A 14,125-nucleotide genomic window follows, 5' to 3' on the forward strand; every position below is an offset into this window, starting at 1 on the left:
GGGAAGAATGAGCATGAAGCTCCTCTGCTAAGCAATGGGAGCTTCTCTGCAGATAGAATCACTCATATTTGCTTGGGGTTGGATAGTACTTGGGCAGAATCTGATAACATGACTCGGGCAATGTCCTGTGAGAATATATGGGATTTTTTGAGCTTGTGGAGTCTAAGGATGTTGATATGGTTCTTTGTATTATGAATCTATGATCCTCTTGATCGGGGGAGGTCATATTTTGTTTTGGGGTAAGGTATCAATATGCTGATAATACTCAGTTGAATTCACTCCAGCCAGACCAGTGTCAATATCATGACCAAGTGCCTGGAGACTGTAAGGGCCTGGATGGAACAAAGTGCCAGCCCTGACAAAATCTCTAGAAGACAAAGTTGCTGTTTGTTGGTCATCAATCTGCCTTGATTCCTGTTCCTGGAAGTGTAAGGGCCTGATAGATCAAAACAAGCCTAATCTCAATCCATACAAGACATGGGGGTTTATTGGCTCAAAATATGTCCCTGACTTTTCTTATATTTATGAAGGTGCTTAAGACCCTTTTATTTCACAGGATGCATAGGTACTAATGGTGATTGGGCTGTCTTAGAGATAGGCTTTAATTTAGATTGTATGCATTTTGTGGAATGCGTGTATTTGTAATTGTCTTTACTGTACTATAAACTACCTCAAGTCATGTGAAATAGAAAGTACACCATTTTGTGTGTACATATAGATAAATATATTATTCTATGAGGCACAAACTTTTGTCCACAATATCTCCGTGTAGTAGTAAGGATCCCAGTCATATAATAGATGGTGAATTGTGAAATACTCTAAAGTTTTATTGAAACAGCTATAGATGTGGGTTCATGGATTTCCTAGTAAGCAAATTAAAGTAAACATTTTAATCTTAAAGGTTGATCTGACTGCAAAGACATTTTGTCCTATAGTGCCAATAGTGAAAAAACAAATTGGCTTTTAGCCAAAGTATCTCTAGAGAAATATTTAGAATTTTTTACAGCATAGCACATTTTCCCAAGGTGCTTCAATAAATCACTTAATGAAATGTAGAAAGATATTATTAGTCTGGAGCATTCTGAATAAATCATTTATGGAGATAACATAGGTCGAAGACCCTTTGCATGGGTAATGTTCCTCTCCCAAAGTCGTGACCACAAAGGGAGCAGGATGTAATGGTTAAAATATTGGATTAAGGTTGAAGAGGCTCAGATTCAAGTCCATTCTCTGCCCAACCTACATCACAAGATTGATATAAGAAAAACAAAAAAGGAGGAATGAGTGCAATGTATACAGCCAGAAGCTCCTGGAGGAAAGGTGGGATATGATAAATAAACTACTCTGAAGATTTCTCTTTCTCAAGGTATTTTCCCCAGTAGATTTTACATGTACTTCTTTTAAGAGACAAACATGAACTTAACCATATCTTTGTCTTAAGAAGCTCGAAAAACAGTAGCACTGGAAAAATTCACATAAAAACATGCAATTCCAGAGCTACTTTTCTTAAGTGCCTTTCATAGGTTTTTCCCTCCCAAAAAGTTTATATCATATGAAATGTCATTTCATTCCCAGACATATCCACTCTGCATTTCATATAAGGCTTCAAAGTCAACTTTTTTTTCCAAGCATTTCTTTTAGAACAGTCATTATCAGTTTGCTTACGGTCTTTAGCCTCACCATTATTTAGAGCACCATATCACTATGTAATGACACTCTTTCATCAAATTGCTCACTTTTTTGGCTTTGCAACTAAAACAGCACTGGCATAGAACTTGCCCAACACTTTATTACACTTTCATGCAAGAAATGAGCATTTTTAATGCAAAACATGTCCAAGATAAAGAAGTGTAGTGTTGTGTCTCCATGGCTTTGAGTTGTTCACTCCCCTTCAGTCCTGCCTACCTCAAAGGGTTGTTGAGAAGTTAAAGTGTGGGAAACCATGAATGTCACAGTGAGTTCCTTCAAGAAAGAGCATCATCATCATCATCATTGCAGTAAACAAATAAACAGGCATGATTTATCACTTGGCAAATGCAATTCTTCTCCTATCCAAGCACATCCATGTTCTGGGAAATGTAACTGCATATCTACTGGGGATAGTTCTTAGCTGATGCTTATGACATCTGTAACGATCTTCTGTGCACTTTGAAAAGTTTTTCTTTGTAGATTTTTTTTTTAAAGAAACCATCTTAAAAACTGAAGTTCATGTTGTGATATCACTCCTGCTCAACTTGCTTTTTAAATGTACAGTTACTATTACTACATACTTACTAAAACATAACTTCATAATCTGTTTCTATTAATTTTTAAAAAGTATTTTGTTAGTATTATTTAATCCTGTGATTGCTCTGAAATCCTTTTTAATTTGAATATTATTCCTTCCTCTCTTTCTTCTTTTGAGACTAGACAATAACCTGCCGTTCTGTGTTATTGGACATAAATGATCACATAACTTGTGTGGCACTTAGGTGAATATAACACTGACTATTATTATGAATAATAACAATAGCCCTTGAAATGATATGATTGGCCAGTTATGAATTTAATCTGTATTACCCAGTATGTATTGTGTAACATATTATACAGTTCCATGTTGCTTATTCAGAGATCAAATGCAAATTTCTGACAGCACAGCATCTTTACATCTTTGATCAAATGACACATTTCGTTCTATTGTATGCAACAGGACAAATTAAGACAGACATTTACAGAGAGGATCCTATGAGTAAGCTAGAGGATTAAAGCAATGCATTTGGAGAATGGTTTTTAAAATGGTTCAAACCAGTAACTTACTTCACAAAAGTGCCATTCTGGCCTGCCCTCAGCTGACACCATATCTGCTACACTCCCATTCTCCTAAGGTGGTATATCCCTCCCCCACCTCCTATTTAGGACAGAGAAATATAAAAAAAGGTTCTTTCAAGATCAGACCAATACCTGAATTGTCGAACACTGAGTCATTCAGTGTGTGATCAGATGTACCTGGGAAATTCAAAAGCAAGACATGAGAACAATGGCATTCTTCCTGAGCAACTGACACTTATTCCTTTGATTCTGGAAGTATTTGAAAGTGGCTTTCTTTAACTTGAAGACCTCCATCCACAACCTCATGTTGATGGCACTGAATTCCAATGGATTTAATGACATTTGATTGGGAAAAACAGATATTAAAATGACATAAAAATATAGGAATGATTTGTAATACTGATACTACGGTTATCTTTCTTTTGATGGCTCTCATTCCTTCCAAATTTATTCATAGTTTCATTGATTTTGGAGTCTAGAAATGAGCAACCCTGAAGATAATTCGGGATCAGGGTACAATGCTTGTATTATCAGGAATGGGCAAAGAAAGATGCCGTTCTATTTAATCAGTTTCTTGGCTAATACCGGTACTGGTAGCCAGCTGACTTTCATCTTAAGTTACGCATACTCACATTTATAGCCTTGATCAGGGTAGGGATAATATTTTGGTCCACATTATCATTTTGGGGACTGCCCTTTTGTTTCCCATCCTGCATTCTATAGATGAAGCCTTGCCCTTGGAGTTTTTACCACCCAAAGCTCAGTCACCCTTTGCAGAAAGCAATCTTGTAACTCTGCCCCCTCTGACTTTTATTTGTTGTCTATTGCTTCTATAAAGGGGTTCTTGGGTCAGCTGCAAAGCTTTGAAAATAATGAAGACAGTAAAAGTAAAATAAATACATAGATACATAGATAAATAGCACAAATACTGTAACATCTCAGTAACTTCCTATGAGAACATTAAAACTACCCAAGCCTAATTGCTAACGTATTCTGTTAGGTTTGTTAATTGTCTCATTCATAAAATGACATATTGCTCCACTATAACATAACAAATTTATGGAAATCAGGCACAAGATATAGTAATGCTGTCCTCCGGTTCATATGGCTTTGAAATGGGACTAGCTTACTACATCAATCACAGCTTGATTAGTTCCTATTAGGCAAGAGTCAGCCCTCCAAGTTTAGAAGCAGCATTCCTCCAAGCACAATTAAAAAGCAAAACAAAGAAACAAAGAAACAAAAAACCTAGTTTCTGCTGTGGGTTCCTCAGACCCATTTCTTTGGAATCATGTCTGGGTAAAGCATCTGCATAGAATCAGTCATTACAATGGCAGATCCATTGTGGTTTTTTGACTGTAACATACATTTCATTCATTAATAATAGATTTGATTATGAGGGGGGGGGGGACTTCTATGAAACAAAACTGTGGATCTAGTGCTAATATATGGACTTTCACTATTTGACATTGGATCAGTCTGAAACTATACATGAAATATACAAGGAGTCCAGATGTAGAACCTTTTTGGAGTAGATAAAAAGTAAACAAACTTGACAGTAGAAACGATGGAAGTTTTGTTAGCCAGGTACCTGATGATCACAATAACAGTACACAGCTGGTCTTGGATGAGATTTTCAGTCTTCCTCAGGGAAAAGTAGGCATGAGACAACTTTCAACTCTTCAACTGTGTGGCCCTAATAGAAACCTGGGGGGAGGGGAGGACCCTATTTCAATGGTTATTTAAATCCTTATATTTTAATTGTACTTTTATATTGTCCAATAACAAGGATGCATTAATGCATCATGCCACTATTCTGCATTCAATGTTAGCAATTTATTTTTAAAAGTTTCTGCAACTTAGGTCTGGATTATTATAGCAAAATCCATTTATGAGTAGGTATAGATGCAAGTTACATCCCATTAATTTATCCTAAGAGAGTGTTGATTCTCTAGTCAATTTCACAGCAGCTTATCTTCCCAGCCAATTCAGTCTAGACAATTTCCAAACCAGTTCCAAAACGCTGTTAGAAAATCTGGGACTTGATCTTTCTAGTTAGGGTTTCCTGTTGCACTGTCCCACAAATGTCACAACTTTGCAACACACTGAATTTGGTGAAAAATAGGATTGTCCAAAAACCCCATCACAACAATATTATATTAAGTACAGATTTTTGAGGAAAAATAGCATCAGGAACCTGGGGTGGCACATTTGTCATTGTTTAGGGCTTCCGTCACATTACTGGGTTTGGAATATGGAGAAGTGGAACTTAACTTTGTATCAAGCATGCAAGGGCAGCAGTCTAATCAATACTTCCAGATGACTATGCCCAGCAGAAGAATTTCTTGTGGATATTAAAATGGGGGTTGGGGAGGGGAGGGGAGGGGATGACAAAATGGAATGCTGAGGGATCCAGCCATAAGGTTCCTGATGACTCATGATTGTGATGGCTCTTTCTACGCAGGCAGGTGATCTGTGATTTCAACTGGGTCCCATATAAAAACTAGGATGGTGGGTCTATGGGTCAGATCCACTTTTTTTTTTTTTTTTTTTGCATCTTTGGTTCATATCCAGGATCTTATGACATGGTGGTGCCAAAAAGCCTCAGATCTTTGCTTGAATTGGCTCATGTTGAGCTGATAGATGTCATCTCTTTTAAACCTGTGGTTCCCCAGGGATCCTATGCTAAAAAAAAATCTCCTGATCCCTGAGAATCCACAGAGTGCTGACTTTTACTTTCTTCATAGAATCCCACCCACTTGTTCAGCCTCGGCACGTTTCAAGAGCGTTCATCTGTATTCTCGTAGAGCATTTTCCCATTCTATCCACACTTCCCTCGCCTTTCTCCGCCGCTGCTCCTTCCGCCTGGGTCGCTCCTCAACCAAGCCCCGTCCCCGTCCCCGTCCCCCTGGCTTCTCGCCCTCTCGCAAAGATCAGGTGTAGTCAGGGGGGAGGGAAGAGCCGCCGCTTTCGCACATGCTCGGTACCGGGCGGGCGTTGCAAAGAGGCGCTGGGAACGAGCAGCTGCTGCTGGCGAGGGCAGCGACCGCCGCCAGACCCGCCTTGACTCCGCCCGGCTCCAGGCAGCGCTTTGCCGCTCGATTCTCCCCGGCGCTGGCCGCTGTAGCTTTCGACCCGCCAACCGCAGCGGCCGAGCTGCTCGCTGAAGCGGAGGCAGACAGATTGACAGTCAGACAGCGGGAGGACCATGGCTAAGGCTCGGCCGGAGGAAACCCCGTCACTTCAGGCAGAAGCCGGAGCTGCGGCGGCGGCCACAGCAGCTTTGCCGGGCTCGCCTCTGCGGAAAAAGTCGCGTTCTTTGCCGGAGTCGATTTGGCATCAAACTCTGAATGATTAGCCGGGTGTGGGATTTTTCCCACCCGCTTCGTGGGAGAGGGGAAGATAAAAAGTCATTTCTTCCTCGGCATCACCTGCACTTTTTCGCTTCAACGCTCCTGCGCGGCTTCTCCGCCTTTTGAGGCCACTCGGCTACTTCGGACTGTCTTTGCCAGGATCCGACTCTTTTCTTGGTCCTGGAAAAGCGAAGCGACGCGGATCGATCACGTGCCTACGCAAGCCAGGCTTCGGGACAGTTTGCAGGGAGCCGAAGGGCGGTGGGCTGCTCTCTGATTCAGCGGGGGAGCGCAAAATCGGAAGAAAGCGCTGAGCGGGAGACCCGCGGAAAGGAAAACCAAAAAAGGCTGTGTGGCCCCCGGATATTTCTTCTGTTTTCGGTTCCCTCCGGTATTCTGTCCTCCGCCCTCGGGGGCAGACTGCTTGAGGTAAGGCGGTGGCTTTGAAACTTTTTAAAGAGTGTTAAGGGGGGACCTCTTAGCATTATCGTTATTTTATAATAATTACCATTATCATTAACAAGAATTTCCTGCCTGGCCTCCCACTGACGATGACTTTTAAGTATTTCCATCTGTTGGCAAAGAAAACTTGTTCTAAGTGTTCCAGCCCGGAGACATTGGGTCTGGTTAATTAGCTCCTAGCGCCCTCTGGTGACTTGCCACTTGGCCGGCCACAGGTGAAGGGGGGGTGGGGGTGGGGGTGGGGGGGGGAGGAGATGGCCAGTCAGGATATATCATTATAGTTGTTAGGTGCAAAGGGAATAAATTGCTTATAAGCTTATCTGGGTGGGGAGTCGAAATGCTTCTAAAGCACAAAGTCAGGGTTTAGTTTACCTCTCAAACTTGGGTTACTGCATCAGTTGACAAGGAAAGAAGGAAATAGAAGTAACTGAGAAGAGACATTCCTGATAGTGCTTCTGAATGGCTCTGACCCTTAACCAATAAAACACTGTAATTGGTTCATTCATGGAGAATTGATTCATTCATGGAGAAGTTTCCAACTTATTCTAAATGCTTGAGCGTCTTGAAGGAAATGTATTAAAAAGGAAGCCTTAGAAGTGAAAACTCAGGGAGCTCGCCTTATTTATTTCGGCTACTAATTTGATCAAAATAAAATGCCACCATGCCTTCATTTTTTAAAAATATCATATTGATATCGGTTCAGTTTTAATGATGTATTTTTTTTCCTTTTTAAAGCAGAGAAGTTCATCCTACAAAACAAAGAAGACTACAGAAGCAACTATCGGTGGAAACAAAAGTGATTGGTGTATCCTATTTTATGTACATTCTTAAAATTTGTTTTGTGATGGGGACCTAAAGATGATAGAAAACTTCAAAAAGGGAGCTAGTTGCACAGAAGGATGAGAACATGGCAGTCATGAAACGAAGCATTACAATCACCAACCTCTTCCATGAAGTTCAGATCAAACAAAGTTTTCGTTGCTTAAATTTTGGAGCTGCTAGAATTCTGGATGGCAAAAGTATTTTGCTAAACCTTTCTACCCACAAAAAGTAACATGTGAATGTTTTCATGCCACATGAGAGTATGGGAATGAAGGCATTCATTCACTGTATGGTACCTTCTCTACAAAACTACATTTGTTTCCTAATTTTTGATATATGTAATGTTCTTGCTTTGTTTTTCAATGGCATGAATAACTGAATATATTTTTTAAAGAAGAAGAGTTCCATTATTCACAAAGGAATGAGGTGGATGTGATTTTTCCCTCTGCACTTTATGGGTTGCTAAACATACAGTATCCTTTTGAGATCAAATGTATCTAGCGTACGTAGACATTAGTGAGACGTGACATTCTCTTTAGCCTTTCCTGTATAGCCATACAATGTCTATCAGTGTACTTGCAATTCAACATTTTCCAGAGCTGTGCCTAAAGAACTTGTCAGCCAAGAACTGTGTGTACCTTGTACAGTGAAAGTTCTCCTCTTCCTATGTACAGTAAAGTACTTCCAAGCATATTTCCCCATTGGTAGGTTGACTCATGCTTGAAATTTGAACATTCCCCCCCCGCCCCCAAGGAGGTGCATACCCGTAGTGAGGAAACTGCCTAATGGATCATGGCTCTAATGTTTACAGGACATTCCATATTTCTAGCATTAGTGATGTTGGCAGTCTCCACTTTTGAAGAATCTGTAAGCAATTACTCCGACTGGGTGACTTTTACAGATGATGTGGATCAGTACGAGAAGCAGAGGCTGGAAGGTTTGGGGGCAAATCAAAAGATGAAGAAAACAGTTCTGTATCCAAATTTATATTTCAGTGCTGAAGAGATCCCAGCTCTGAGACAGAAGTCCCACGCCAGCCATCTCCACCTGTTTAGAGCAATCCGGAGTGCGGTATCTATGATGCTGTCCAATCCCTCCTACTATCTACCTCCTCCCAAGCATGCTGATTTTGCTGCCAAGTGGAATGAGATATATGGAAACAATTTGCCTCCCCTAGCCTTTTATTGTCTCCTGTGCCCTGAAGATAAAGCTGCCTTTGATTTCGTTGTTGAATATATGGACAGAATGGCAGGATACAAAAACTGGCTGGTGGAGAATGCCCCAGGTGATGAAGTTCCTCTTGGGCATTCTTTAACTGGCTTTGCCACTGCTTTTGATTTTTTATATGCTTCATTGGATGATGTTAGAAGGCAAAAATACTCTGCCAAGATATGGGCTGTGACCGAGGAAATGTTTGAGTATTCCAAAGTCCGCTCTTGGGGCAAGCAACTTCTTCACAACCACCAAGCCACAAATATGTTGGCATTGCTCATTGGGGCCCTGGTCACTGGAGGAGGCATTGAGTCCCAAGCAAATGCCTGGAAGCATACTGTAATAGATGTGATGGAAAAAACTATGTTTCTGCTAAATCATATTGTTGATGGTTCCTTGGATGAAGGTGTGGCTTATGGTAGCTACACAGCCAAATCCATCACCCAGTACATTTTTCTGGCCCAGCGCCACTTTGGGATTAACAATCTTGAAAACCACTGGCTCAAGATGCATTTTTGGTTTTATTATGCCACCCTTTTGCCAGGCTTTCAGAGAACTGTGGGCATAGCTGATTCCAATTATAATTGGTTTTATGGCCCGGAAAGCCAGCTGGTTTTCTTAGATAGGTTTGTCCTGAAGAATGGAGTAGGCAATTGGCTTGCACAGCAAATTAGAAAGCACCGGCCCAAAGATGGCCCAATGGTACCATCCACTGCCCAGCGGTGGAGCACCCTTCATACAGAGTACATATGGTATGACCCCAGGTTAACCCCCCACCCTCCACCTGACTATGGCAAGGCTAAAATGCATGTGTTTCCAAACTGGGGGGTGGTTACATATGGAGGGGGGTTACCAAATACTCAGACAAATACCTTTGTTTCCTTTAAATCTGGAAAGCTGGGTGGCCGTGCTGTCTATGATATAGTTCATTTTCAGCCATATTCCTGGATTGATGGCTGGAGAAGCTTCAATCCGGGCCACGAACATCCTGATCAAAACTCTTTTACTTTTGCTCCGAATGGGCAGGTGTTTGTTTCAGAGGCCCTTTATGGACCAAAGCTTAGCCACTTGAACAATGTTTTAGTATTTGCTCCATCCCCAACAAGTCAGTGTAATCAGCCTTGGGAAGGTCAGCTTGGGGAATGCATGCAGTGGCTTAAGTGGACAGGAGACGAAGTTGGGGATGCATCTGGTGAGATTATCACCTCCTCTCAGCATGAGGAGATGATGTTTGTGAGTGGTGAGGCAGCTTCTGCATATTCATCAGCCATGAAGCTGAAAAGTGTGTACCGCTCATTGCTTCTGCTAAACCCTCAGACTTTACTTGTAGTGGACCATGTGGAAAAGGAGGAGGACTCTCCTATCGACGCCATCAGTGCCTTCTTTCATAATCTTGACATTGACTTTAAGTATGTCCCGTACAAATTTATGAACAAATACAATGGAGCCATGATGGACGTCTGGGATGCTCACTATAAAATGTTTTGGTTTGACCATCGTGGAAGTAGCCCTGTTGCTAGGATACAAGAGGCTGAGCAAGCTGCTGAGTTCAAAAAGAGATGGACTCAGTTTGTAAATGTCACTTTCTCTACAAAAAGTAATATTGCAAGAATTGCCTATGTGTTCTATGGGCCTTACGTCAACATTTCTAGCTGTAGGTTTATCGATGATACCCAGTCAGGGTATCGGATTTCTCTGAATGTCAATAACACAGAAATAATCTACTCTGTTGTAACAGAGTATCTTAATCTGTGGACAAGGTTCCGTTATTTAGGTTTTGGTGGCTATGCCACAGTAACCACTCCAGGAAAGGTTATGAGGTTTGGCCTGGGCACTAAAATGATAGAAAAGCAGGGACTTGTTCACAGACCTGTTTTCCCCTTTGGCTTTAAAGTGAATGTTATAGCAGGATTGGTTTTGGGGATTAGCTTGGCCATATTGGCCTTTCAGTGGCGGTTTTACATTTCCTTTGGTAAGCTTTTGCGCTGGATCTTAATCCTGGTGATTACCTTGTGGTTTATTGAACTTGTAGATGTGTGGAGCTCCTGCACTCAGCTGATCTGTGCAAAGTGGACTAGCAGCATGACAAATATGGAAGTGAGTGAAAGGGAGGACCAAGGACATCCTGGGAGTTTGCCTGATGTTATCATCACTTCACTTCCCAGTTCAGGTGCAGAAATTTTGAAGCAGCTCTTTTTCAACAGTAGTGACTTTGTCTATATCAAGATCCCAACGGGTTACCTTGATATCCCTGAAACTGAGTTTGACGTTGACTCATTTGTCGATGCCTGTGAATGGAAAGCTTCGGATGTTCAGAGTGGCCGTTTCCGGATCCTCCAGGGCTGGCTGCATTCCTTAGTAAAAGACACAAAGCTTCATTTACAAAATATCCATTTGCATGAAACCAGCAGAAGTAAGTTGGGGCAGCGTTCTTCCACCAGTAGAGATAGAAGGAGGCGGCCGAGGAAGAGAGAGTCCATTGTAGAGCAAAGAAACCGCCTGCGAATTTCAGACAAAGAGGCTGAATACATTCGGGAATTAAGGCAACACCTTGCCTTTTATCCAAACGCACGCCCCGTCCTTAGTCTGAGTAGTGGAAGCTGGACAATAAAGCTGCCTTTTCTTCAGGAAGTCATCGGCCCTTCCCTGAGAGCTCTTTATGTGGTTCGAGACCCGCGTGCCTGGATCTACTCGATGCTGTACAAAAACCAGCCTAGCCTTTACTCTTTGAGGAAGGTGCCACAGCACCTGACTATGCTGTTTAAAGGAGACAGTCGTGAAGAAAAATGTGGTTTAAATTCAGGCTATGCCTTTGAATACGAAGCTCTGAGAGAGAAGCTCTCAGCTTCCAATTCAAACGCTGTCTCTGTGATGTCCCATTTGTGGCTGGCCAACACGGCAGCTGCCCTGAGGGTCAACAGGGGTTTGCTGCCAGCAAACTATCAGCTGCTCAAATTTGAAGATATTGTCAACTCTCCCCAGAAGATGGCTGAAGCCGTCTATGATTTCCTTGGCATGCCTCTGGCCCCGGCCAGCTTAAACCAAATACTATTTGCTACATCCACCAGTCTTTTCTATCTTCCTTATGAAGGAGAAATCTCTCCAGCGGGCATCCATGCTTGGCAGCACAATATGCCTCCAGAGGAAATTAAGCAGATTGAGGATATCTGTTCGACTTTAATGGACCATTTAGGGTATCCAAAGTTTACTGATTTAAAAGCTGCAGGCCAGCAATAGTTTGCACTAAGGATCTCTGGGCTCTACAATTTGTAGATAAGAATCTGGTTTATTCTTGTAAAATTGTATGTATAGTCTGTGACACTTGCAGAAAGAGATTATTTTAAATGAAACAAAATACTTGCTCTAGTATGTTTTCACCCAACCTTGCCTCCCCCTTTAAACAAAATGTCCTGTTTCCTTTTGTTGCCTTTGAAAATAAAGCTGTGTGAATCTTTACTTTCTGTTCCAGATGGGTACTAGATAGCTCAGGGGAGCGGTAATAGGATACAAGAGCTTTCATTTCATTTCTAGGATATCAATATGAATCCTAGCTAAGCAGGAGAGATGCCAAATGTTGCTACCATCTGCTAGTTATTTGGTGGGGAGGAGGCAAAACTCAGCCTTAGTTTTCTCTGATCAACTCCTTTTATCACCAAACAGACTTCACATTTGGCAAATATTGTCTCCCTTGGGCTAGATTTACTGGCCTGCTATGCCTGTCCTTAACCACGCCAGTGGTGCTGAGAAGCTGTAAACTCAACATAACCAGCCAGTGAAAGCTGCGTTCTACGGTTGCCAGACGTAACTGGAACAATTGGATGATGCAGAGATACACGCACACCCACACACATCACTTGGCAAAGTGTCTGTGGTCCTGTTGGCAGCCTTAGTAAAGATCCCAAAAACCACAAGCTGACATGGAAAGAAAATGACGTTTCTTAAATGCATGTCTCCCTATCCGGGGTTTGGAATTTAGGAGGTCAGCAGGGTTTATTTCGGGTTGATGTAATCATTCTGTGATTAAAAATGATGATGTGGCATAATGATAAATCCTAACAACTCTGATATCTGGTGTTTTTTTTTTTTTAAGTATTAGAGTCTACTTCTTGGTTACAAAGACTGCTAGTGCCTTTAAGTTGAGGCTTGTTATTGGCCTACCAAGAATGCATATGGTCAGACATTTCTGTTGTAGAACTAGGATGGGAGCGTAGGAAAAAAATCTGAAAAACAGTTTTGAACATGCAGCAGAGATCTGTATTACCTCCATCTGCTCGTACATGCAGCGCAGGACCAAGAAAATCTTCAATGCATGCATACCTGAAAATTTCTGCCCCAAATTTTTATATGCCTCTACAACTTCTTTTAACTTTCTGTTGCTGCAATCTATTCCTTCTCTATGGCAGAATTTCAGCAAGGTTTCTCAGGAGAGGAGTTTGAATGGTTGAAGTTTACAGGTGGCAGAATTTGAATTCAGTTCTGCCTCCAGGGGTCCTATAGAAAATTTTCTTGTGAAAGCTGGATTTCTCTTCACTGGCATTTATTTATTTGCTTTTAAATGAACAATATGGCTAATAGGGCAGGGTTCCTCAACCTTGGTGACTTGAAGATGTGTGGACTACAGCTCCCAGAATTCCCCAGCCAGCAAATTCTGGGAGTTGTAGTCCACACATCTTCAAGTCACCAAGGTTGAGGAACCCTGTAATAGGATAGTGGGATCTGTCACACCATGGCTCTTCTCAGAATGTAAAAAGAAAAAAAAAAAAGTCAGATTTCTTCAGCCAAGATAACATTTGGCCACTAGGCCAATGGCTTGATTTTTCTAATTACTAAAGGTTGCTTTATCCCTATTATTTAAGGGTGGAGGTATTCATTTAGCATTTCAGGTTGATAAAATAATAGAAATTAAAACTGCAATCACAGGAGGCTATGTCATAAGATCTTTAAGCCACTGTTTTGGGGCAGATTTTATAGTGTTAAACACATGGTTTGAGAGTAAGAACAGTCCTCATAATTGCATTCCTGATATTACATACAAACATGCTATTTTCCCCTGGCCAAAAAAGGGAAGTTTCTTCTTTAACTCCTGTTATCTGATCCTATATATTTATTATTCTGTGATCCATTAACCATAGTATGTTTATGCATATTCAGTTGTTTTTTAAAAAATTATTATTTATTTAAATTTGTTATAGACACCCAACCCTGATGGATTCTGGGTACCACACGAAACCAAAAAAAAAAAAATGGTAATAATTAAAAACATAAAACAACACAGACAGTCTGGATTAAAACAGTCAGAGCAGCAACAAGAAACCACAACAGATATTTTACTGTAATTCCAGTAAAATCCTATACATTTGGGTTAAAATACAAGCATATAATTCTAATTATTTGGGCTACATTTACTCAAAAGTATGCCTAACTGACTGTATTGCAATGGTATTTTTTAAAATTTAGGAACCTGAATG

General features: G+C 41.2%; 1 protein-coding gene across 2 annotated transcripts; it reads left to right on the top strand.

Annotated features, from left to right (window-relative positions):
• The first annotated feature begins 5,493 nt into the window (after positions 1–5,493).
• DSEL (dermatan sulfate epimerase like) lies at positions 5,494–13,180 on the top strand. Of its 2 annotated transcripts, none has more exons than XM_025166049.2 (2): positions 5,494–6,590; positions 7,359–13,180. In XM_025166049.2, exon 2 carries the CDS (start codon positions 8,238–8,240, stop codon positions 11,892–11,894), a length of 3,657 nt encoding a protein of 1,218 aa, XP_025021817.1. In that variant the 5' UTR covers positions 5,494–6,590; positions 7,359–8,237; the 3' UTR covers positions 11,895–13,180. The 2 variants fall into 2 exon arrangements, with proteins under 2 accessions (XP_025021817.1, XP_007427280.1); XM_007427218.4 differs by having other exon boundaries at positions 7,362–13,180.
• Positions 13,181–14,125: the final 945 nt, after the last annotated feature.

This window comes from Python bivittatus, unplaced genomic scaffold (genome assembly GCF_059951505.1).
Source record: "Python bivittatus isolate LINGU-HERP-01145 unplaced genomic scaffold, Pbiv_v1 ctg000840_np1212, whole genome shotgun sequence".
In the NCBI taxonomy this organism is placed as follows: domain Eukaryota; kingdom Metazoa; phylum Chordata; class Lepidosauria; order Squamata; family Pythonidae; genus Python; species Python bivittatus.